Genomic DNA, 25,222 nt, shown 5'->3' with positions numbered 1-25,222 from the left:
CAGGTAGAGAATTTAGATCCAAGCCTCAAGATTTGAGGACGTTTTCTTATTTTTAAAGAAACCTTAAAACATGGCTATTTAGCTCAGCATTCCCTTAAACCATTTTACGTCTTTATCTTTTCTTTATTTTTTATTGTAATGCATTTTGCACAAAAGGCGAAACGTAAATAAAGTTTGATGTGATTTGAAGTTTGGAAGAGACGACAGTGTGGGCTCCCAGGCCGGCGGCGTACCTTGAGGCCCAGCAGGGAGCCGGCCTCCCGGGGCACGGCCGACCGCTTGCTGAGAGTGATGCGTCCAATCATCTGGTCACCCTCCTTAGACTGCAGCCAAGTCACTGGGTGCTGCACGGAGAGGGGGGGGGGGGGGGGGGGAGGAGACACAGAGGTGGGAGGGAGGGAGGGAAGGAGGAGGAATGGAGGAAGGATGGAGGAGAGGAGGGAAGGAGGAGATGGAGGAGAGATGGAGGAGGTGGAGGAGGGATGGAGGAGAGGATGGAAGAGGATGGAAGGAGGAGATGGAGGAGGTGGAGGAGGGATGAAGGAGAAAGGGAGGAGAAATGGGAGAGGGATGGAGGAGAGACGAAGGAGAGAGGGAGGAGGTGGCAGAGGGATGGAGGAGAGATGAAGGAGGGATGGAGGATTGGGGAAGTGACAACTGAGAGTGAAAGAGGGACACTTTGGCACTTACACGTGTGTGTGTGTGTGTGTGTGTGTGTGTGTGTGTGTGTGTGTGTGTGTGTGTGTGTGTGTGTGTGTGTGTGTGTGTGTGTGTGTGTGTGTGTGTGTGTGTGTGTTTATGTATCGAGTATCCCTATTTGAATACATACATGCCACACGGCAGGATCAAGAGGATAGCAGTCCCAATCGCCTGCAAAGAGAGGGAGAGAGAGAGAGGACTGTTAGCACACAAGACTTAAGAGAGAGAGAGGACTGCTAGCCCAAAAGACGAGCGTGCGAGCGAGAGAGAGAGAGCGAGAGGGAGAGAGAGAGCGAGACATTACAATGATCTCATTCTTTTAGCAAATTAGGCTTTACAATATATGGATATTATCAGATTCCATGTAAAAACATCAACATCATCTTAAAATAACATAAACTGTCAACGTCTCAAATGTATTTCAAATAATCCAGATCCCTTGTGTTGCCATAATATTTAAATTCTAGTAAAATCCTTGCTTTTACCAAACCCTTGAATGTTACACCCTTTTTCTCGACCACATTCTGTTTTCAGTTTCCTACCATAGTCCTTTTTTATGTCTTGCCATCAGAAAAGCAAAAAATTCACAGCTCACTAAAATTATCTTGAAAGGTAGCTTATAAATTTCAAGCAGAAAGAAGGAAAGGCGGAGAGAGAGAGAGAGAGAGAGAGAGAGAGAGAGAGAGAGAGAGAGAGAGAGAGAGAGAGAGAGAGAGAGAGAGAAGGGAAGATAGAGAGACAGAAGGGAAGAGAGAGAGCGAGAGCGAGAGAGAGACGCAGGGAGTAAGGTGAGGGCAAACTTCCTCCAAGTCCACGGCTCTCTTTTGTCAATGGACTCTGAGTTGGCGCAGGCGACACTCCCCTGGCCAGAGACATGGCCACCAATGACTGTCAGCACGGCTCAGCGTTAAATAACAGGGACAGATGGTCTGCTGGAGAACAGGAAGGAACTGGCCCCGCATCAGAACCGAGAGCCCCGCCGTTCCAAATACCCCACCGCGGGGCTCCTAAATGCCAAGATGCACAACAAGAGCGCCGGGGGGACTCTGATGTGAACTTTAATGTGAATGTTTAATGTGACAGATCCCTGGCCCTCTCCCCCAGGCTGGGGTATTCGTCCAGCACGCAGCGCGGAGCTCTCCGGTGAAACGGAGGGAACCCAAGGTGAGGGGCGCGGCGTTGTTTGAACAAAAGTCCTCGCTGAGCGTCGATTGGCTGGACGAGACAGAAGGAGAAGATAAACGGTGTGTCCTTGTGTGAAGAGCTCTGGGAGTTTTTGTGGTTTGGTTTAGTGTGTGCAGTGATTGCAGTTGTTCACTGCAAGGGAACAATTGTGTAGGGTCTTATCCTAGTTATCTTTGTTGTATACGGGGAATGGGTTAACCTAGTGATTGTTAGTGCTTGGCACCTTGAACATCCTTACTGTACTGACATACATTGTTGTTTATCCTTCTTCTGACAAATGTACTCATTGTAAGTCACTTTGGATAAAGGGTCTGCTAAATGCCCTAAATGCAAATGTAAGGCGTCCTTGTGCTGCATCAAAACATTTGGGTGTTGTAAATAACTATGAGTCATTATCAAAATGATCTTTAACAAACATCTTTACTCGTCATTAGTAGATGGATTACCACGATGGAAGGAAATAAGCGGGCGATATTGAATGAAGTCGTTTATTTGGGTTTTCATAGTTCAATTTGAGGGTCCATAAACCCAATGGCTTTAAACTTTTTACTTTGCCGACTATAGCCTATGAATATTTAAACTGGGCTGAGACTTTATCGAAGGCGGTCTACAGCGACTAAGCTAAGATAACAGCCTCCTTAGTAGCTGTAGGCCTGTTTCCAACCCCCCCAGTCATGAGTCAGCAGTTTGATAAAGATTTCCTTAATAAAAGAAACCATAGAGAATCCGTCCTAGTGCAAAAACTGCTCTCATGAAAAGACGAACAAACAATCTTAGACTGAGAATCGATGCAAACCAGATGGTTGTTGATTGCCGCATTTTACACAAATCCTCCCCAATATTTGAACTGTCTAACCGGTTCTCTAACAGGAGCCGGCGTCAGTTCTCCGTGAGTCCCGGTGGTTATTTCAAGAAGCACGACGTAATCAAGGCTGTTGGTGAAGCCCAGGGGTCATGGTCACCTTACATCATTACATCACGTGCTTCCCCTGGCTGATGTCATCAGTCGGCTTTCATAGTTATCCAGATGATACCCAATTGTGCGTTTGCGTCGACGTAGAGTTCACACAGAATGTTCTGTGTGAACCTATTCTCTGTATTGTGGACGTAATTAACAGATTGGAAAACTGCCCTTTTATAAATTAAGCAAATAAGAGACATAGGCATACTCTTTCCCCCCTAAAAACTCAACAGATTTGAAAACAACCTTTTCAAAATTAAGCAAAGAAGAGACATAGGTTCTACTCTTTCTCTATAATTGCCGAAGCATGATAAGTTGGCCTTGTATCCAAAAAGGGACCTTTTGGACAAGTTTCGCAAATCTTGAATACAGCTAAATATTCTCAAAAAGATATCTGGATTATCAAAGTGAGTGAAGGATCCGCATCCCACAGACGTCTCCCAGACTTCTAAACCGAGATCCGTTTTCTCCAGTGGATCCCAGTTGGCCGGTCGCAGTCGGCTGCTTGTGTCAAACAGCTAGCGAGCCACTGACCTAATTCCGCAAATCTGCCGCCCTAAATCACGAGGACTTTTCAAATAAATAGCTGTCCCGAGTGCAACAGGGTTTAGCCACATAACCGAGGAGATATCAAATACGGATTGTGATAGTGTGCACTAGGTGCCACATCGCATTACAAATCCTTTAGTGTTAGTACTGCGCGAGTTGGGATCAGCCAAGACTATTCTAGATCTACTGATGTGTTTTGGACGGCGAGTTGAAGTAAGTAGGATCTGGATAAGTCTATCCTCCCCGACGCAATGATCACATCTATCACACGGCGACAAGCATCTATTCAACCTCTGTACAACAATAAACGATATATCATCGGGATTACAAATCAGTCGAATATTGTTTTTTTTATTGGAGGACCTTGACCTTCCAAGCGGCCGTTCGTTAACAAAAGCCTTCCAGCCGACGACGAGCATAACGGATGCATCAAACGGTTGGAAAAAAGGAAATGGATGGAAATGGAAAAAGCGACGCCTGCCGCGCGAGAGAAGATGGGAGAGCGGTTCGGAGCCCCCCCCCCGAGAGCACAGCTGCACCACTGACCTTTCTCGCTGACACTCTCCATGTCCACGTCCTCGCAGCTGGTGTACTCGGGCGTGGAGCCGCCCTCGTCCTCCGAGCTGCTGATGGACATCTGCCTCTTGTGGCCGCCTCGCTTGCTCTTGTACGGCCGCGGTGGGGGCGGTCGCAGAGTCTCCGACTGGTCAGAGCTCTGGGAGTCCTTCCTCAGCAGTCCGTCCCTGTTGCCGCCGCCGCCACTACCCACGCCGCCGCCGCCGCCGCCGCCCTTCTCCCCCCGGGGTGCCCTGGTCGGACCCGCCGGCTCCTGCCTGGTCGCCCCCCAATCCGGAGACACCGACCCCGCTCTGGGCGGGCCGCCTCCCGCCGGCGCCGCCCCCCTCTCGCCCTCGTAGACCGCCCAGTCCTTCTCGGAGGGGCCTTTGCCGTCGGACCCGAAGTACCTCCTGCGGAGGCGGTGCTCCGGCATGTCTCCCGAGTGCCCGCCCCCCCCTCCTCCGTCGCCGGGCCCCAGCCCCACCTCGTTGATGGCCTGGTCGCTGTGGCGCCGCTCGTGTCGCACCTTGGACACCTTGGCGTGCATGCGCATCTCCTGCTCCTCCTTCTGGGGCTTGACGGGGTAGCGGGCCAGGTTGGGGTCGCTGCGGTAGCGCGCCTGGAACTCCTCCTCCCGCCGCTGCCGCTCCCGCTTCTCCCGGTCCGCGTCGTCCTTGCCCTCGTCGTAGTCCTGCGAGTGGATCTTCTCCAGACGCCGGCTGTCGGCGCTCCAGCGGCCCTCGCCGCCCCGCTCCCCGCGGTGGGAGTGGCGGTCCTCCAGGGAGGTCTGGCCGGGCAGCTTCCCCCCAGGCCGGCGCCCGCCACGCCCTGCGCTAGGCTTACCGTTCTGCTCATGCAGCGACACCGGCCGCTTCCTGGAGGACGGGAACGATACAAGTCAGGGACACGCCTTCACACGGATATCCTGAACACGTCTGCTGCTGGTTCAATTTGTGTAAAGATGCACGTGTGTTAACATGTTGACCACCGGAATAAGTGAAAAATCCCTTTACAAAATATCCTAATAATGAATCAAGACGGATATAAACATAAGGACACATCATCCATATGTGTTCAACAGACTTATGGATGATCATCGGGAAGTGGTGAAGATCCCAAACAACGAACAGGATGACCAAGATACAGCAAAGACCGCCTGCCTGTCAGGGTAACAGCCTCTCTTGACATGAGGTCAACAAGATGACCAATCGCCCTGACAGAGGTTGTGTTTGCCTCTCATCGCTACACCCATTCCCGTGACCGCTACACCCTTTCCCCTGACCGCTACACCCTTTCCCCTGACCGCTACACCCATGCACGGATGCTTCGCTCGTAAACTCGGGAACGTCTCCTTACTTGTCTCGGGGCGGCTCGCTCTGGGACCGCGTGTTGACCGTGGCGTCGACGCCCTTACCCGCCGCGTTGACGGCGTTGGGCGCCTGAGGCCCGTCGGGGGGGCTGGAGTTGGCGTTGGAGGCGGAGGACGGCTGCGCCACCGACCGGGATCGCAGCATCTTCCTGTCCCGGGCGCCCTCACCGCCCACGCTGGCCCGGTCGTTCAGGTTGGCGCTGGTAGGACGGACCCCTGGTCCAGAAAACCATTCTCCTGACTTGGTGAGAATCTCCTGCTGCTTACGGCAGAGGTTGCATACCCACATGACCTGCAGAGACAGGGAGGAGGACGTCAGGGGGAAGGGGACTCAAACCTTCAGAGTTAAACATATACAATGTACAGATTATGACGGCATGCCTGTTTAACTACACATAGAGGGCACTGGATTCATCTCCTAATAGACTGCTGGTATTTGTTTGCCCGGTAAATACAGGACAGATGTCCTGGCCGTACCATGCTATCCCACGTATTCCCATTCCCTGCATTCCCTGAGAGCTTATCAAGGTCGGATTGATCCAGGGAGAGGTAAGTAGCAGCCAAAGGGACGTTATTGCAACTGTTTACTGGAAGACCTGCTGCACTATTGATTACTATCATATAATGCTGCTCAAAGCTTACACAACCCAAATGACACAATTCCAATCCTGATTTAGAAATTGCAATTCGACAATATGCAAAGGCGTTTTTGGACTTGAAATAGAAGTCATCCCACTGAAGTCAAAAAGGTACAAATGTTTAGTATGGACGTAGGGGTGCATGGTTTCAAATTTGTCATTTTAAAGCCAATTCCTTTCCGTATCAAATGCAAAGAGAAGCGAAAGCCATATACATACATAATGACAGGGGATATTTACTTAATCCTGTGTCATAAAAACAGAAATAATAAAAATGATGGCCGGGATCCGGTACTTACATGAAGCCATGGCTATTGTAAAACGCATCCCCCTCAAAACGAAGAAATAATATTTAACTCCCCCGCAAAAATAATCCAGAGTGTTCAATTTGGCAAAAAACAAAACCAAAGCTGTCCTTTATCCTGGCAGTGAAATCCTGGCTCTTTTTGGAAATAAAATAGTCTCCAACACGTCGAGAGTACCCCTGGAATCATCCGTTCCTCCTCCCCAGTGGCAGTTGCAAAGATGCTAACATTTAGCCTTTAGCTCTTAGCATCCCAAAGCACCTTTTACATGGCCTGATTGCATCCGTGTTGGCGCATGTCATCACTAATCTAAAGTAAATCAGCTGTGCGTATAGCCCACATCTGTTGGTCCCTGGCCCAGCCTCTCTCTCTCTCTCTCTCCCCCTCTCCCTCTCTCTCTCTCTCTCTCTCTCTCCCCCTCTCCCCCTCTCTCTCTCTCTCTCTCTCTCTCTCTCTCTCTCTCTCTCTCTCTCTCTCCCTCTCTCCCTCTCTCTCTCTCTCTCTCTCCACCACGACGACGGAGGGACAACAGATTAGTAGTGGTGGGTAATCCCTTCAACTCGCCATTATTAAACTCATCATGGGTCGGCAATACCAGCGACACGTCCATCACTTCATCCCTCCCCCCCATACCCCCTTCCTCCTTCCCTCCAGGTTAGTGTTCATGGAAGAAATAATACATTTATATATCATATTACAACAAAAAAAACAATGGCCACAATGGGTCTATTTCACCTGAACATGAACTGTCACACTGTCACGTAGCATAATAAATATTGTTATGAACGAAAAGATATAAGACTAACAATCATGCTCAACGCGTAGCCTCACTAGCTAATGTATGAGCAGTGGGGCCGTGGTTATGGACAGTATATACAGCGTTCCAAGGCACTGCGACAACTGTTGAGCCTTTAACGGCAGCAAAATGCGCTAAGGCGAGTGCATCACGGAACAGGCACATAAATAAATGATTAAATAAATAAATAAATGTGCCACAAAGGCAAACAATGTAATCCTTAAGTGAAGCTATTGTGCTCTGTTTTCCTGGGTGGCATGTCATTGGAATGGGGATTATAATTGTGTGTGTGTGTGTGTGTGTGTGTGTGTGTGTGTGTGTGTGTGTGTGTGTGTGTGTGTGTGTGTGTGTGTGTGTGTGTGTGTGTGTGATTGAGTCTAAACGGTGTATACAGCCCCCACTACATGCATTAGCAGCAGTAGGGCTGGGGGAACAGAGTGGGCCGTCTTATCTCAGCCAATAAGCTTCTTCCCTATGGTGACCGCCCACTGGAATGTCACCTCCAGTCCATCTGACAGCATCCTGTGGACCATGGCTTTATGTGTGTGTGTGTGTGTGTGTGTGTGTGTGTGTGTGTGTGTGTGTGTGTGTGTGTGTGTGTGTGTGTGTGTGTCTCAGTGTGTGTGTGTGTGTGTGTCTCAGTGTGGGTGTGTGTGTGTGGGTGTGTCTTAGTGTGTGTGTGTGTCTTAGTGTATGTGTGTGTGTCAGTGGGTATTTGTGTGTGTGTGTGTGTGCGTCAGTGTGTGTGTTCGTATATGTGTGAGCGTGTATTCGTGTGTGTGCATGCACGTATTTCTGTGTGTGCGTGTATGTGCTTGTGTATTTGTGTGCACGTGGGTGTGCATGTGATCGTGTGTGCATCAGTGTGTAGGTGTTGCATGGATGTTCGTGAAAGCGTTCTGTTTAAACATGCCCAGCGTGGGTGACCACCTGTGGGCGAGAAGTGTGTCTGTGTGTGTGACCACACACGTGTCTATGTATGAAATTGTTCTTCACAAGTCCGTTGTGTGTGTGTGTGTCTTAGCTATGCTTTGAGGATGAGTGATGCCAATGAGCGATACCACTCAACACTTACTCACGCAATGTCTGAGGCCTCCCGCCTGGCTATTAGAAAGTGGTGAACTGAAATGTCTTTCGCTCCCTCTCCGTGTTTAAGCGGCCCTCTATAGCGAGGACCAATGTCTGCCACTTGACCCACACACATCTCAGTGTCCGGGTGTTAATTTCTCAGCCACAAGTTAAGACATAAAGAGATCGGCTTCGACCAGTCACTTAAGATCTTCGGCATTGCTCAGAAAGGTAGAGCGAGCTGACTTGTAACCGGAAGGTTGCTAGTTTGAACACCTGTTGAGGTGTCCCTGAGCAAACCACCTGACCATAAGTGCTCTACGACGAGCTGGCTGTCGCCTTGTGTGGTTGTCTCCGCCGTCAGTGTGTGAACGTGTGTATGAACCATTGTAAGTCGCTTTGGATGAAAGCTTCTGCTAAATGTAAATGTAGCTGCAAACATCTCTTAAAAAACATCTCACACTAAAACATCGCCCATCACTATTTATTTTTTGTGCCACTTCTGCCATTTTTCCACCTTAGGAAGCGACCCGGTCAACTTACAGGAGACTTTCCTGACAGGACATGCCTTGCCATTGGATGTCTGTTGCATGGCAGTGTTACCTCACACCGACCACTTACCTGGACCAACGTTCGGTTCAGTGTTAGCATCTTTATGAACATTAGGTTCCAGAAGTGGAAATATAGCATTTCAACGGGCTTGTGTTATTGTTGCGTCAGGTGACAGTTTGAAGTGAACAGGCAGTATATTGCGAGTACAGGCGTCCGATTCAAAACATGTACTTCTGGTGAGCCCATCTCCCCATGGCAAGGCATGTCTGGTCATAAGCACACTGGCAGGAGAAGGCATGCACAGGCATTCACTCTGCATTCAGGGCAAGTCTCCCAAGCTGTCTGTTGAGTGCATTCTGGCTCAAATTAAATTAAAAAGGTTCACCCCACTAACGTGTTGTTTTTTTTGCCAACAATCAAATGGCCACAGCAGAGCAATGCCTACAGCCATCGGAAGAGGGGCGATGGGGAAAAACATTGACGAAAACAATAAGGTAAGATGTTCCTTCACAGGTGGCCTATGCTGCTACAACAGCCCATGCTTGCCCTGTGGTGTGCTCACGAGAGCATCTGTATTCATCAACTTTCTCAGAGTCAAGAGTTTCTGAATCTGGACCCTGTGCAAGCTCGTCTCTTAGGTCGTCTGATCCAGGGGTCCGTGTTTGCATTCTCTAAAATGTCGATGACTACAGACTACAGGGGTGGGTTAGGGGGGTGGGGAGGTGTGGGTTGGGACTACAGTAGTGACCCATGCATATAAACTGGATAACTAGTAGAAAGTCTTACCCTCTCCTTCACTAAGAGACACTTTGCAAGGGAACAAGACACACAATGGACAAAGAATTAGTCTGGTTTCATACCTCGGCCCTTTGCGTAGTTTAATCCCGAGCACAGGTTTGAAGGAAACGTGAATGTAAATAAACACCAATAAACGTGTGTTAATCACTTGCCTCGCCTGGAATGATATGAGTAAAAGGTTGCTTGCTTCTATTCAATGTATAATGCTTTTTTTATAATGTAGTGGATCCTACGTGCATGTCACAAAAACAAAAAACGAAATGCATTCATGAAAGCATTAAACCGGTCCCTAACATTACTCCCAACTCTTCATCCCCTGATACACCCAGACCCAGTATCACAGCCCCTTACCCCCTACATTGTTGACTGATTTAATCGTGTCAACCACAGAGATTTGGTTTCTCTGTGGTTGTATGCGCTCTCTACTCATCGAGTCATTATTAGCTGGCCAGCCCATGCTAGTTGAAGACGCTGAGACGTCCTATCATGGGAGGATAAACATACAGTACGAAGCTATACAATCTTTGTATCTTCAGATGGCCATTCTTTAATAAATATATATACTATGCATACACTATGTACTCAATGTTTGTAAAGCAGACACTCTTAACATTACCATATGTATCTGTTCCCAGTAGGCGATGGGAGTACAAACCCTCCAGGCAATGCAGTATGAACCGTTGTTCAACTCAGTATCTGTTTAGTTGGATGTGTGGCTCAGACTGTATTGAATTGTGCCTCCGATATCATAGATCATATAAATGGCTACAGGTTAGATGCAGCCTACTTTCCATGCCCTCTGATGTCAATTCATACCAGCAGTCCCCTTTATTTTTAACTGTCCAGGTTAAACCTGCATCTGAGCTATAATAATATTATAAGGAGTCATCGGTCAATCAGTGGTGAATCAGCAACTCCATCACAACATAGGGAGGAGGGGAGAGAGACAATTGGAATAAGAGGGAGAGGAGGAAAAGGAGGGGGGAGAAGGAAGAATAAAGAGGAAGGAGAAGGAGCAGGAGGAGGGAGAGGATAAAATAGGAGGGGGAAAGGGAGAAGGAGAAGGTAGACGAGGAAGGAGGGATACAAGAGGAGTGGGAAAAGGGAGAAGGAGAAGGAAGTAGGAGGAGGAGGAGGACAGGGAGGAGGCCGCTGCATCATTAAAAGACAGAGGTCAACAGCAGCGTTGGGGGGGTGGGGGTCTGTGGTCGGGGCTGGAGCAGCGAGCCGGGTTCTTTTTTAGGCATCACATCACATCAACAGCACAGAGAGTACAGAGAAAGGATGCTAACCACTTTGTCCTCCTTTGCGGCATGCAGTCCAGGTAGCAGTGAGAAGTAAAAGAGGTGGGATAGGGGTGGAGTGAAGGGGGGAGGGCGCAGAAAAGAAAGAATTAAGGACATGGTCAAAACAAAAGAGGGAGGGGGGGGGGGTGGATAGACGATGGAATGGCGGTTTGAGTAAAAAATGGATGGTGGGTGAAGTGTTGGAGGTGTTGGAAGACAAGAAAAAGAGGAGGGAGGAAGGAGTGATGAAGAGGGTTGTTAATCATTTTCCGCCAAATATCTCCCCACACACAAACACTTCATATTCAACACTGCCTTCTGAGGTTAGGGGACAAGATATGCAAACCGAATGCAAACAGCAGTTAAGCGACAGCGACATGCATGGGATAGCTTGACATGACCTTAGCGTGATTCATGACCTGTGACCTCCTTATGCCGAGGCTCGCTCTCCACACAGATAGGTAAAGACAGGACACAGAAAGACAGAAGACGGCTCCGATCAAACCTTTACCTGGGCTCCCGTCTCAGATCTATAGAATAGCTATGGCATGTATTTAGACTATAGGCTACACATTTAAGTTTGCACATTTTATGTCTTCTGTTAAATTCGCTTGGAGCTCATTTGTATTTTTATTTTCAGGTATGCTAGTTTAAACATTGGTGGCAAATAAAAGTAACTATATCGCACTGACTTTTGCGGAAACAAAGCTATGCATATATTTATATTAAATTACATTAAATACAAATATTAAATAAAAATTAGATACATCTATTTACCTTTTTGCAAAAAAGGTTATAGATATTGAAAAAAAAGATTTATATATTATATTAAAAAATATTATATATATATTTTTAGTTTCACCTTTTTTTTACTCTAAATAAAGTACACCTATCATGTAAAACTATGGTAATATTTACGGCACCAGTAAGCGTGTAATAGGCAGAGGAGGGGCTTAGATGAAGAATCGCCTGGTTGGCACAGAGAGGTCTGCTGCCTCACCAGGTACTGGCATGCCTTCTGCAGGGCGCTGCAGAGTACTACACTCAGCCTGACCGCCAACGGTTTAACAGGACAACCGCTCAGAGCTGCCGCACACTATCTAGAAAGTCAAACGTCATCAAATGACGTTTGTGAACATTTATTCACAAAGATGCATTTGAAAAATACTGAAGTAACCGACCGAACGACCGAACAGCCGATCGATTCTCGCGTGCGAAGGAAACACTAATCCAAGCCACGGATGAAAAGCTAGAGCCGTTTATATCTCAGCTACATCTGGTGCATTTCTCTACTGCAAACATGACCATATGGATATATGGATGGCTTTAGTGGACTTAACCACAAGTGTCTCTAGTGACCGGCCTTGGGAATGTCAACACGGGTACTATGACACTAAACACAAGGAAACACGATAGGTCCGCAGCTATGACGTTCATGTTCAAAAATACTTACATGAAGAAACCAAAGAAAGAAACAAAAGGGAACAAATAGATTTGAGTGCGGTTCTTATTTTAAGGCTCTTTTGTCCAACGGCGGTCAAGTGGTTGATGGGGGTCAAATGAGGTAAGATGGCGGTAGTGGAACAGCCAATAGGGACAGCTGTGAGAGGGGCTTTACATGTTACGAGACTAAATTAGACCCATTCCTGACACGGTGGTCCTGATTGGCTTAGGGCCCCTGGTCATCAGGGACGTGCATCATGTCCAACACAGGAACCAAGAGTCCAAACACATCCTCTCAAGGTACATAAGGTTACACAAACTCTTACACACTTAAACCTGAACGTATACACTATATACAACTACCCGACTAGTGGCACAAACATAGATTGGTGCAGATTGTTCTGCTTCATCAATGTATTTGATTTCACTGTCAAGTTCAATATAATAGTTTCACTATTAAATTTAGCATCAACGCTAAATTATGAATTTGGAATTACTCCTATGGATTTGATCACCTTCGCCTTCATAAGATATCTGCATTGCCCACATGCAGGCATATGCTCGCAGTGTTCATAATTCTCATAATGACATTAATAGCTGACCAATAGGAGCCCAGCCTTCGAGAGCGGCCTTATGTCTGGTCCCAGTGTGAGTCCGGGAATTGCAGAGCAGGATGGATCTGGAGCAGATTGGGGACCAGCAGGCCAAGGGTGGAGGGGCCACGAGCATCACAACCTGGATGGGTGCCTGTCTCCTGGGTCGGTTCAGAACCCCACGGAAGGCGAGGCTGGTAGCAGGGGCTGTGCTTAAAATAGCCCCTGCATGCTGGCCCCATGCACAGGTTCCTGTGTCTCGGTGTGCCGATCATGGATTCGGTTGATTTCATCCATACTTCTCAATATAGCAGCTATGTTGACTAGCACAGAGAGGAGATATCAAGTTGAACCTGTTCATGTTCACGTTAAGTTAAGTTGACAGGGGCATACGCTAAGCAAAGGTTAGGGTTGCTTAGGTTAAGTTAAGTTCAGCGCTATGCTAAGAACTATTTCCATGTTGCCATGGAAACACAGAGGTGTCGCACACTACATGTATATCTCACTCTTTACCTTGTGTGAAATAGCAACATGACAGCTAAATATTTGGTATTTGGTATAGTTACTTGCAATTAGAAATGCAAACAGAAATCATTATTTTGTGGTGTGAAATCATTATTTTGTGGCACCAGAAAACAAGTCGTCAGGAATATGAGATTGTAACTTAAGTAGGCTTTCTAAGGTGTGTGGGCCCATGTCTTTTCCTTTCAAAGGCTAATGAATCATACCTTCAATATATAGTTAAACAGACACCACTATTTACATTCATGAGTTTCATCTCGGTCCCCCTCTCCTCATCACATCTGTTTATACAATTTAAAGACATGTTGCTGTACGCAACATGTCCCCGCACCTTGTCGGGAACAAACAATGGACGCAGCACAGTCATAGTGGACCCAGCCCGACCCGAAGGAGCTCGCATTGTGAACCGGTCCACAACAAGGTGGCCTACGACCGCAGGCGAGCCTTCGACCGGGCCTGTTGTAGTGGGTGCGCGGTTGGGGGCGGGTGCCAAGCCATTCCCCCCCCCCCCCCCCCAATACACTTTGGTCTCGCCCAAAGTGTGCGACCGGGAGGCATACGTCTAAGCGGATGGACAGAACCGAACCGACAGACGGGCCGACGGACGGAAGCGGGAACCGAGACGAGGACGAGCACGGCGGGATGGCGGTGGTGGAGGTGGGGTGGGGGAGGGGTGGTGCAGAGGGGCGGGGCGTGGCATGCGTGGGGGTTCTTACATTGTTGGAGCGCAGGGAGACTCTTCCGCCACAGCGGGCGCAGAACTTGGTCTGGCAATAGGAGCAAGGGTGGCCGCAGCCGTCGGCGAACTTGGTCTTGCGGCAGATGCCGCAGGTGGGGGCGTCGTCCTTCTGCTGGGCCTGTTGCCGCCGAGACTCGGCCCCGATGCGGCGCACTTCCTGTTTGTAGCTCTTGAACTGCTCATGCAGCGTCCTGCGACCGGGAGCCGGAGAGGGGAGGGGGGAGGGGGGGGGGGGGGGGGAGAGAGGGGAGTAGAGGAGGAGGAGAAGAGAGGAGCGACCAGGGGCCAATGAGAAGAGGGGATGGAGAAGAGAGAGAGGGGGAGGTGAAGAGGGGAGATTAAGGAGAAGAAGGTTAATAGTTAAACTTTGCCCAAAGCAGATCTTTATTCATTCATTGCATCTGAGCTAAGAGTACTCGTTCACTCATTCACTCATTCATTCCCTAATTTCCAATACGATGAAAGAGCAGGTAAAAGCAATGACAATCAACAGTAACAGAAAATTAGGCAGAAGGAGTCATTTAAGAACCAAATGATGACCAATGGGACAAATCCCTGAAAGACCTTCGATATCCGATTGCCCGTAACCACGAGCCATGGGACGGATGTGTGGGGGAAACAACATTTCCATCCCTTGTAAATCAGCCAGCAATTAAAATATTACTCGAAAAAAGGTGTCTCTGAAGCAAACGGGGCGGCTTTAAGTGAGTCGTCAGCCCTACTGGGCCCGGCCCCCGTGCGGTTCACAGATCACGCCCCCTCCCTCCCTCACTCGCTGCCGTCTGGGATGCCGGGATAGAAATAACTCGATCGTGAATCGCAAATCAGGCTGTGTGAAAAAGAAGAAGAAAAAAAAAATAAACGTCAAGTTTTCTAAGCGGCATCGGCAAAAAAGAAAAACTTAGAAAAAACACATTAGCATATCATGTCGCTCCTATATGGGAGCCACACAGACGAGCACTTTAATTATCCTCCCCTGCCCATAGAGGGAGAAAGAGACAGGCACAGAGTGATAGAAAGGGAGACAGCAGCCTTATTTAAGTTCTTGTCGACTGTTTATACAAGTGCTGAAACTTTTATGTGATATGAAGCTTTTCAGAACTCTGCAATTTCTTTCACCCGGCGACTGTTCGGCAGGTGACTGAAGTCGAGTCAAGTGAATGCCTGATCTTAACATTTACAACGCAAGTGAGGTTCATCCATAAAACCCTATTTGTTCAAATAGCCGACGTAGACAAAGTATGACATGTAACTTTTGGATGATTGATTTTCAAACGCTCAATGCAACACAATATCCTATTTTGTCCAACATACTTGTACTCAATGTCAGAGGTCGAAGTGAAAGGCTCCCAGTAAACTCTTAAAAATGTGCTTAATCACCTGGCTCCTTTGAAAGCAGCCATTTCCTCTGGTGAGAAATCTCCCGGCAGAAGTCAAGAAATCCCTGGTTCACAAAATGTGATTCAACAACAGCAGCACAGCAGCAGCAGCAGCAATCCAAACGATCCAAATGATCAGACGTGTACAAAACTTGACTTTGCAGAAAAAGGAATCCAAGGAAAAGTGTCCTAATGTTATTTCCGAAAGTTTCCCAAACGAAGCTGTTCACAGAAGATACAACCAGCTGACTCCTCAGATTCAGGTCCCCGTACCTGGCAGCCGGTCTCACACGAGTCTCCCTGTTCTGTCAAGGTGTAGCCGCTCTCCTGAGAACACAGGCAGCCGACTGTCCACCCGTAACGAGCTGGAGACGCAAGGTGATTGGTTAGCAGCAGGCTCCTTGGCCAATCACATCACACACTAATGATGAGAGGAGGAAGCTGAGATTACCGCCTCTGGTAGATAGGTTTTAATGAATTTACCGTTGTGCAGTCTGCACGCAGACTTCAGCACACAAACAAACTAGAACGAAAGGTATAACAAGCATCCCACCGTGTATCACTTAATTTATCGTTTGGTATTTATGTTCCTCTGATATGTTTGGCCTCAGTCATTATTGTTATATAGCCACAACTAAAGGAATGGCTTTAATTCAATGAAAAGCTAATCCAATAATACATAAATGTCCTAGTAGACCAATAATGTAGTTGAGACAATTCCGCTGTCTTGTTTGTTTATAATCTGTAGGCTTCTATTTACATCTTTTTTGGTTGATTTCATTGGGGATGTCAGCATTAAAACATAAAAGTATGGTTATTAATGAATCTAGTGTTTCTGTTCCAGGTTGTGTCAAAGGTCATCTCCTGGATCAGATGATCATAGGAGTTGATAAACACGCGACACGAGAGGCCACTCAGAACTGGTTCCCCTATCCGAAGCAAAAACAAGAAAACCGGCGTCGCCGGTGAGGTCACGCAAGCGGTGGTTGCCGTGACACCGAGGGACCCCAGGTGACCGTGTCGGTCTCCGACCCAGCAATAAAGATCCGGGGCCCGTCGACCTGTCACCGACAGCCATGGGAACAGCTGTCATAAACGTAGGGGTGCCACAACACGTTGCCATGGAAACACGGCGGTGTCATCTAATCGATGTGGGCCGAGCCTCGCCGTCTGGCGGTCGTGCAACGGGGACTGCCTTCGTCTGGAGCGAATGCACGCACGACGTCAGCTCGACTGCCAAGCACTAAAAATACAGACATCGGCAACGTTTGTTCAAACCTACACGGATTTATCACGTTCCCCGCACCACTCCATGTCTCTCCACGCACCCCCTCCATATAACGGCCTCTTTGTTCCAGAGAGGGGGCTTGCCAATCACACCAGGCTCTCTCAGGGATGAGAAATACCTACGAAACCACACTTCTGGTTTCAGAGCTTATTTTGCACTTAGCAGTGCATTTGGTGACCGCGGGAATATATACGGCTCCACCGGATTTTACATTGCAGCATTTGTTGTCCCAGAAGGGCAAAGCAATGAGGACAACAATTCTCCCAACCGATGCTTTATCTAAACTAGAATTGCATGATACCAGGTTGCATTTTCCCAAGCCGGCTTATAGGGCTTGAAGAAAGCACAGATGATGCTCTATTTATACCACGCTTGGAAGGCACAATCAAGTCACAACATGTGCATCGCCCACAAAACGAGCTACCGACCAGAAAGTAACGCAACACCATCAAAACACTATCACACAGACATAGACACAAATGCACGCTAACACACTACCACACACCCACACACGCAAGCTAAAATGCCAAGACAGACCCACATGCTGGTTGGCGTGGCACCACGGCAGACAGTAATTGCTCGGGTCAAAGGGGAGCGACTGGGTGAACTATGGCTGAGTCTGCTCTCTAGGTCTGGCCCATCCATCGCCTCCAAACTGGCTCACAGCGACAGCTCCGTGAGAGGCTCTGGAAGCGACCCTGCTGTCTGAAGCCAATCCTGCAGGCTGCACAAAGTGCAGAACTGCATGCATGCACACATTCATACTGTATGCTATTGGTGGATGAGGTATGTGCAAAGGCGTGTGCACAAATACACCTTAAATTAGCTGACGCTTTTATCCAAAGAGACTTATAAAGGTTAATAAACACTGACGGCAGAGTCGACCATGCAAGGTGACAGCCAGTTCGTCGGGAGCAGTTAGGGTGAGGTGTCTTGCTCAGGGACACATTGACACACAGGTGATTGAACTAGCAACCCTCCGGTTAGAAGCCAACCCGCTCTACCAACCGAGCTAAACCGACCCCTATACATAATACACAGTACACTGAGATCCTAATAAACATTGATAGAGGGGATATACAGTCGTGCAAGACACTTTACCCTGGGTCATGAATATTCACTTTGCAGGGCTGGAGGAATCCCCCTTGTGCTCTCTCTGTCTTCCCCCCTCTCTCTCTCTCTCTCTCTCTCTCTCTCTCTCTCTCTCTCTCTCGCTCTCTCTCTCTCTCCCTTTCCCCTCTCCATCTCTTTCTCACCCTCTCTCTATCTGCATCTTTCGTTCTCTCTCACTCTCCTTCGCCAACATTGGTGTGGAGTTGTTAATTAGCCTAGCTATGAATACATTGCCAAAAGACAGGGAAGGTAGGACAGAGCGCACATGTTGTGTGTGTGTGTGTGTGTGTGTGTGTGTGTGTGTGTGTGTGTGTGTGTGTGTGTGAGATTTTGTGTATTTGTGCGTGCTTTGTGCACAAGCAAGCGCACGTGTCCCTGTGTGTGTGTGTGGGGGGGGGGGGGTGTTTGTTCGGGTGTGTGGGTTGGGGGGAGGGGTATGGACACTATTTCGGTCTTGTCAGCTGATGGGAGACCGTTGTGATGCTATGTCTTGGGAAAGCGAGTCCTTATAAAGCAAACAAGAAATGCAGCACACCTCCCATCACAGCCCAGGATGACGAGTCAATCTACTGTAGAATAAACGTCAACAAAGGTCAAATATGATGATCATAATAATGATACTGAAACCAGGGAATGGTTGAGATACAGCTGGGAATGTTCCAGGACTTAAAGAAAGATGCAGGGAATGTTCCAGGACATAAAGAGAGATGCAGAGAATGTTCCAGGACATATAGAGAGAAACACCAGGGAATGTTCCAGGATGTAAAGAGAGATACACAAGGGGATGTTCCAGGACATAAAGAGATACAGCAGGGAATGTTCCAGGACATATAGAGAGATACCGTGGAATGTTCCAGGACATAAAGAGTGATACACAAGGGGATGTTCCAGGGCATAAAGAGATACAGCAGGGAATGTTCCAGGACATATAGAGAGAAACACCAGGGAATGTTCCAGGACATATAGAGAGATACACCATGGAATGTTCCAGGACATAAAGAGAGATACAGGGAATGTTCCAGGACATAAAGAGATACAGCAGGGAATGTTCCAGGACATAAAGAGATACAGAAGGGAATGTTCCAGGACATATAGAGAGAAACACCAGGGAATGTTCCAGGACATATAGAGAGATACACCAGGGAATGTTCCAGGACATATAGAGAGAAACACCAGGGAATGTTCCAGGACATAAAGAGAAAGACACCAGGGAATGTTCCAGGACATAAAGAGATACACCAGGGAATGTTCCAGGAAATAAAGAGAGAGACCCCAGGTAATGTTCCAGGACATAAAGAGAGATACAGGGAATGTTCCAGGACATAGAGAGAGAACAGGGAATGTTTCAGGACATAAAGAGATGTACCAGGGAATGTTCCAGGACATAAAGAGAGATATCAGGGAATGTTCCAGAACATAAAGAGAGATACAGGGAATGTTCCAGGATATAAAGAGATATACCAGGGAATGTTCCAGGACATATAGAGAGATACACCAGGGAATGTTCCAGGACATAAAGAGATAGAGCAGGGAATGTTCCAGGACATATAGAGAGATACACCAGGGAATGTTCCAGGATATAAAGAGATATACCAGGGAATGTTCCAGGACATATAGAGAGATACACCAGGGAATGTTCCAGGATATAAAGAGATATACCAGGGAATGTTCCAGGACATATAGAGAGATACACCAGGGAATGTTCCAGGACATAAAGAGATAGAGCAGGGAATGTTCCAGGACATATAGAGAGATACACCAGGGAATGTTCCAGGATATAAAGAGATATACCAGGGAATGTTCCAGGACATATAGAGAGATACACCAGGGAATGTTCCAGGACATAAAGAGATAGAGCAGGGAATGTTCCAGGACATATAGAGGAGAGAAGAGGAGACAGGTTAAGATAACAAAGAATTCAAACAGTAAAAGTAGTAAACGAAACCCAAAGCTAAAGCCATATTATTTTAATAGACGATGAGCTGAGAATGTGTGTGTAGGGGGAGAGGGGTGGGGGATAGAGAGAACGAGAGGGAGAGAGAGAGAGAGAGAGAGAGAGAGAGAGAAAAGGAGAGAGAGAGAAAGAGAGAAAAGGAGAGAGAGAGAGAAAGAAAGAGAGAGAGAGAGAGAGAGAGAGAAAAGGAGAGAGAGAGAGAGAGAGAGAGGGAGAGAGGTGTAGTGTGGGCTGGAGACTGGGCAGAGGGAGAGTAGGAGATGTATCCGGAGCCACTCTAAAAATACCACTTGACAGGAACGTGTGACGGAAAGAGGAAGGAGACAAGAGCGATTGAGAGTGGGCCGAAAGGGGGGGTAATGAGGAGATGGGATGTGAACAGGGAAGGTGATCAACAAAGATAATGGGACGGGGAAAAGGGATGGGGAATCTGGTACACGATTCCTAGGATGGTCTGTTACTAGCAAACCTTTTCCCTTGCATGAGTTCATTCTTACGGTTTTCCCTCCGCAAGATTGTGTTCTAGATGTTCCAGTCTAAAGTAAGTGCTGTAAGCATGGGGTGGGAATGGTCAAACCTCTTACTCATGACACTAACACAGCAGTTAATTCCATGCTGTGCCAATCAGGCGGAATGAATTGTTCTGAAAAGGCTGGTCAGTTATTAATTGCCTATATTATCCGATGCGACACTTGGTCAAAGGTGCTGACATTAATTTAAAATGTAACATTTACATTGGAGCCTTTCATAATGACCTAGTTTATGACTTAAACTAAGTCATGATGTGTGTAATCATAGCAACACATCATATGCCTGCAGTAGCCAATTCTACTGTGGACTAATCATTGATCCATCCAGCTAGATCTGGAGCAGGCTGAAAGAATCCTACACTAGACCTTAGCATCTCTCCTGCATTATCTGGTGTCAGACTCCCAGAAACTAAACCCAAAGCCCCAAATTCCATGCTGATAGGCCTTTTATTGATGTTGATAGTTTTTTCACACTTATTTATGGATTGGAGTGCCTTTTTGGCATGGCCTCTTTTAATGCATGTGGGCCTGTGTGCATATTTCCATTGCGTGTGCGTGAGTGTGCGTGTGTGTTTCTGCATCCATCACGGTACCCTGTTTTTTTCTCTATTCCATTTATAGCATCTCTTCTACCTCTCTCTTGTGCATTTCCTCTTTTCTCTTCCTTCCCATCTTTATATTGCACTCTTGTAGCGTCCATGTATTGGATTCCACTCTGTCAAAGCCTAGTAATTGAAAAAATTGGCTCACCCATGTTTTTTCCTAGCCATTACTCCTGCAGACCAGACGATCTAAAACGAACCTGTAACAGACACACACACAAACACACACACACACACACACACACACACACACACACGCACACACACTCACACATATGCATCCACAAACACAATAAAATGTGAATGGTATTTGCCAGGTTTGCTAGGTATGTGTTGTGCATTAAAAAGGCCAATGCATCTTCACGTACAAGGCATGCCCTGTAAATCAACCATAAGTACTGCAAGTGTGCAAATACAATGCTTTCGCTTTGCCTAAGTTTCCAGCCACAACAGACAATATTCACTCCCCCATCATCAACAGCTTTTACATACAGAACACTTATACTATATTTAGAGAGTGAGAGCTATATAGATAAAAATAGAGATAGATAGAGAGGAAGAGAGAGCGAGAAATAGATAGATAGATCGATAGATAGATAGATAGATAGATAGATAGATAGATAGATAGATAGATAGATAGATAGATAGATAAAAAGATAGAGAGAGAGAGGGAGAGAGAAAGAGAGAGAGAGAGAGAGAGAGAGAGCGAGAGAGATGGATGGATGGATGGATGGATAGAGAGATCGATCGATAGATAGAGAATGGCTGGCTATCCCAAGCAGAATAGCTTCTCGTTAAACTCTGACGTTGGAGATCGTGTGTAGGGCGTGGAGTCACTGGACAGACCACTCACCATGTCAGCACAGGTTCTCTGTCTCTCCCTCACACTCTATCTTTAAACGATGCGTGGTCCTCTTCCCCACCCCAAGACCTACAACTCCACCACCCACCCAGGGCCTGACGACTGAGGACATAACACGCCACGGTCATCCTCCCGCTCTGTTAGACGCACCATTCCTAGTCACGGTTACAAGTCACACTCAAGTCAGTGAAAGGCTGGGCTGTGTAAGTATGTACACGCACATACGAACACAGAAACTTTGCTGTTCAAGAAAAGAATCAACCACACACACACACAGTCACCCAAAGATGCATACGGAATACGCCAAAGGAACCATGAACCTGATATTGTGTTCTAATGCTATAACCTCCTGAACGGATTTCTCAGATCCGGTGGTGTATTGTCTGTGAGACAACGCCAAGAGAAGAACGACAGAATATGCATCTTTCCAGAACAGGGAACAATGCAACGAAACGATAGCCCACTGAGATGCCAGATGTGTAGGCAATGCACACAAACGCATACACTAGCCCGAAATGGCCCCATATACGCATGCAAGTGCACATACACACACACACGCACATGCACACACACAGACACGCACACACACACACGCACGCACGCACACACACACACACAAACTCACACACTCACACATACACACTTTGATTCTTACAGGGATTGCAGACATGTCAGACTGGCTGTGGGTTATATATTCAAATGAAGAGGAGACGAATGAATATCCAACATAGCACTCTCTCAGTACAGCCACCTGCTGTGGCTTTCCTGTCAGGAAATTTGCACTAAACTGTGATATTTTCACAGAGTCAACCATTTCCCTGACTTTCTCTTCTTCCTACTGCGAACTTCCACACGCAGCCATCTTTATTCATGTACCATACAGTCTAATATATTGTAAGTCGATGTAAGGAACCAAACCCGAGATACAAATAATAATAGGTGTATCATTCTCCATCAAAAATGATAGCAATATTATTTACCATGCTAACCAACTTAGCGTGCGGTCGTTTGTTCGCAAAACATCAATGTAGATCGCCACAACCCACATCTGGCCTTCCTGAAAACGCACTCACTCTATGAGAAAAAGGAGGGAAATTATACCTGGTTGTGTGTCTTACCATGCAGCCATTACAGTTCGTAGCAAGTTTCATTTAACAGCGGGGAAAGACCTGAAATGGTTCTAAAAAATATACCGAACATCAACAGAAGGCAACTGAATATTTTAATATTTCAGGAACCGCTTCCAAGTGTGTGCTATTTTCAGAAGTGATTCATAATTAAACATTAGCAATTTTCTCCCAGAAACCCTGCGACTCCCCGCTCTGCTTGGGGAGTCGTTTTTTTTTTCCTGTTTATCCTGAAAGAAAAGGAGAAGCAAAGTACTCCTTCTTCAGATTCCATGATATGATATCAAGCTGCTCCGCATTCAAACCCATCACAAAACGCCGTCTGCACGTTCGCCCCCACGTTCCCCAATCTTTACAGCCCATCCGGCGCTAAAGTGTCACATTTGTGCGTCGCAAAAAAACACAAGATACCTAGCAGGCCAACGGAACTCAAACTGTACCGCGGACAGGTTCGGTCACACCGAACCTGCGTGCTTTGACCTGCTGCCAACGTCGACGCCGCTCGGCGTGGTGTGATCCCACTCGGACACTTCTCTGCTGCTCTCTCTGCCCCCCTTATCTCTGCGACGCGAGACAGAGTGAATGAGGTGCCACTGCTCTTTCTAAGTCACGTTTCAATGGCTCCCCGAGTCCCGTCGTCGGCAGCAGCTGCGCGCCGGTGACTGACAAAAGAGCGCTAATATGCCTGGCTGCTGCTCTCAATGGAGTCCGCCATTCAGGCCGCAGCCGCTCGCTGGCAGCCATCCGCTAGCTGGCGTCCCCATCTGCTAACTAGCATTCCACCCGCTAGCTAGCATCCTAACACCACCCCCCGCCCCCGAACCCCCCGCTAGCAAGTGTTCCCGCTGGGCCGCGGAAAAACCAGCTGTGCCTGCCAACTGCAGATGTGGGCGATGTCGATCAATCAGAGCTTGAGGATACGTATATTTTATGTTGTGTGCACGCTGCGCTGCGTGCATGTGTGTACTCGTCTCTAGTCGTCTCTCCAGTCTGCTGGTGAACATGTAGTCCATGTTGACCAGAAGGCCTCTGATTGGTCCAGAGGGTTTGGACAACACTGTTGACCAGTAGGGCTCTGGGTGGAACAGAGGGGATGGACACAACTGTTGACCAGTAGGGCTCTGGGTTGAGCAGAGGGGATGGACACAACTGTTGACCAGTAGGGCTCTGGGTGGAACAGAGGGGATGGACACAACTGTTGACCAGTAGGGCTCTGGGTGGAACAGAGGGGATGGACACAACTGTTGCCCCGTAGGCCTCTGGGTGGACAGCACACTGGCTACCATGTTGGATGCATCACAGAGACAGCTACAGTAACCGTGGCCTCGGGATGCACCCAGTGGTCAGATAGCTGTGGGAGCCTGGTGGAGCACAGATTAACTGTGCGTGTGTGTGTGTGTGTGTGTGTGTGTGTGTGTGTGTGTGTGTGTGTGTGTTAAGCGGTGGTGCTCTTCATGGTAGCTCCTTTACGAAAACCCCTCCCACCCTTTCCCTCCAACCACACTTCCCACTCACAATCCTCTCTCTCTCTCTCTCTCTCTCGCTCTCTCTCTCTCTCTCTCTCTCTCTCTCTCTCCCTCTCCCTCTCTCCCTCTCTCTCTCTCTCTCTCTGTCTCTCTGTCTCTCTCTCTCTCTCTCTCTCTCTCTCTCTCTCTCTCTCTCTCTCTCTCTCTCTCTCTCTCTCTCTTCTCACACAGACATAGCTCTAATCCTTAAGCCTTTTTCTCACCCCCTTCAGTTGTCCAAGACCCTGATTTTCTTTCCTTTGGTTCATCTGGTGTTGAGGAGGCTCCCTGTTAGTGTACTGTACTGGAGGAGGGCTCTTCCATGGGGTCCTAATGCCGGTCCCACCATCCTCCAATCAAACCACTCTCACGTGAGAGTCAAGATAGGTGACCGGAGTTGCGATGCCAACAGTCTGCTTTGGTGAAGTTCTACATATGTATGGTTTATAGCAAAATGGATTCCGTATACTTGCAGTGCCACGCAGCCGTCTCCAGCTGGAAAAGATGGAAAAGGGACTGCATGTGTACAGCGCTTTTCTAACCAGTGGCCTCGCAAAGCGCATAACAGTATCGCCTAACGTTCACACGTTCACGCACACATTCACACGCCGACGGCGGAGTCGACCACGCAGAGCGGCAGCCGGCTCGTCGGGAGCAGTCGGGGTGAGGTGCCTTGCTCAGGGACACCTCGACACTCTAGCTAGGAGCAGCCGGGGCATCGTACTAGCAACCTTCCGGTTTCCAGCCAACCCCCCTCCCCTTTCCTGAGCCGCAGGCCGCCCAGCATTGCAGAGAGGACCC

The 25,222-nt window shown here is 47.9% G+C and overlaps 1 protein-coding gene across 1 annotated transcript in view; it reads right to left on the bottom strand.

Moving 5' to 3' along the window:
- The window catches only part of rims1b (regulating synaptic membrane exocytosis 1b), a gene marked incomplete at both ends in the record, with an annotated part of 56,921 nt that overhangs the window by 28,276 nt on the left and 3,423 nt on the right, over window positions 1–25,222 (bottom strand). The window contains 6 exons of the mRNA XM_079730069.1: window positions 234–344; window positions 830–870; window positions 3,941–4,827; window positions 5,309–5,613; window positions 9,467–9,487; window positions 14,039–14,252. Of these exons, the coding sequence (XP_079586195.1) occupies window positions 234–344; window positions 830–870; window positions 3,941–4,827; window positions 5,309–5,613; window positions 9,467–9,487; window positions 14,039–14,252 (1,579 nt within the window). The remainder of the gene's footprint in view (window positions 1–233; window positions 345–829; window positions 871–3,940; window positions 4,828–5,308; window positions 5,614–9,466; window positions 9,488–14,038; window positions 14,253–25,222) is intronic.

The sequence above is a fragment of the Pollachius pollachius genome (assembly GCF_949987615.1).
Source record: "Pollachius pollachius genome assembly, chromosome: 2".
NCBI lineage: Eukaryota > Metazoa > Chordata > Actinopteri > Gadiformes > Gadidae > Pollachius > Pollachius pollachius.
Note: the sequence above shows the minus strand (reverse complement) of the source record. Positions and strands in the feature narration are given on the sequence as shown.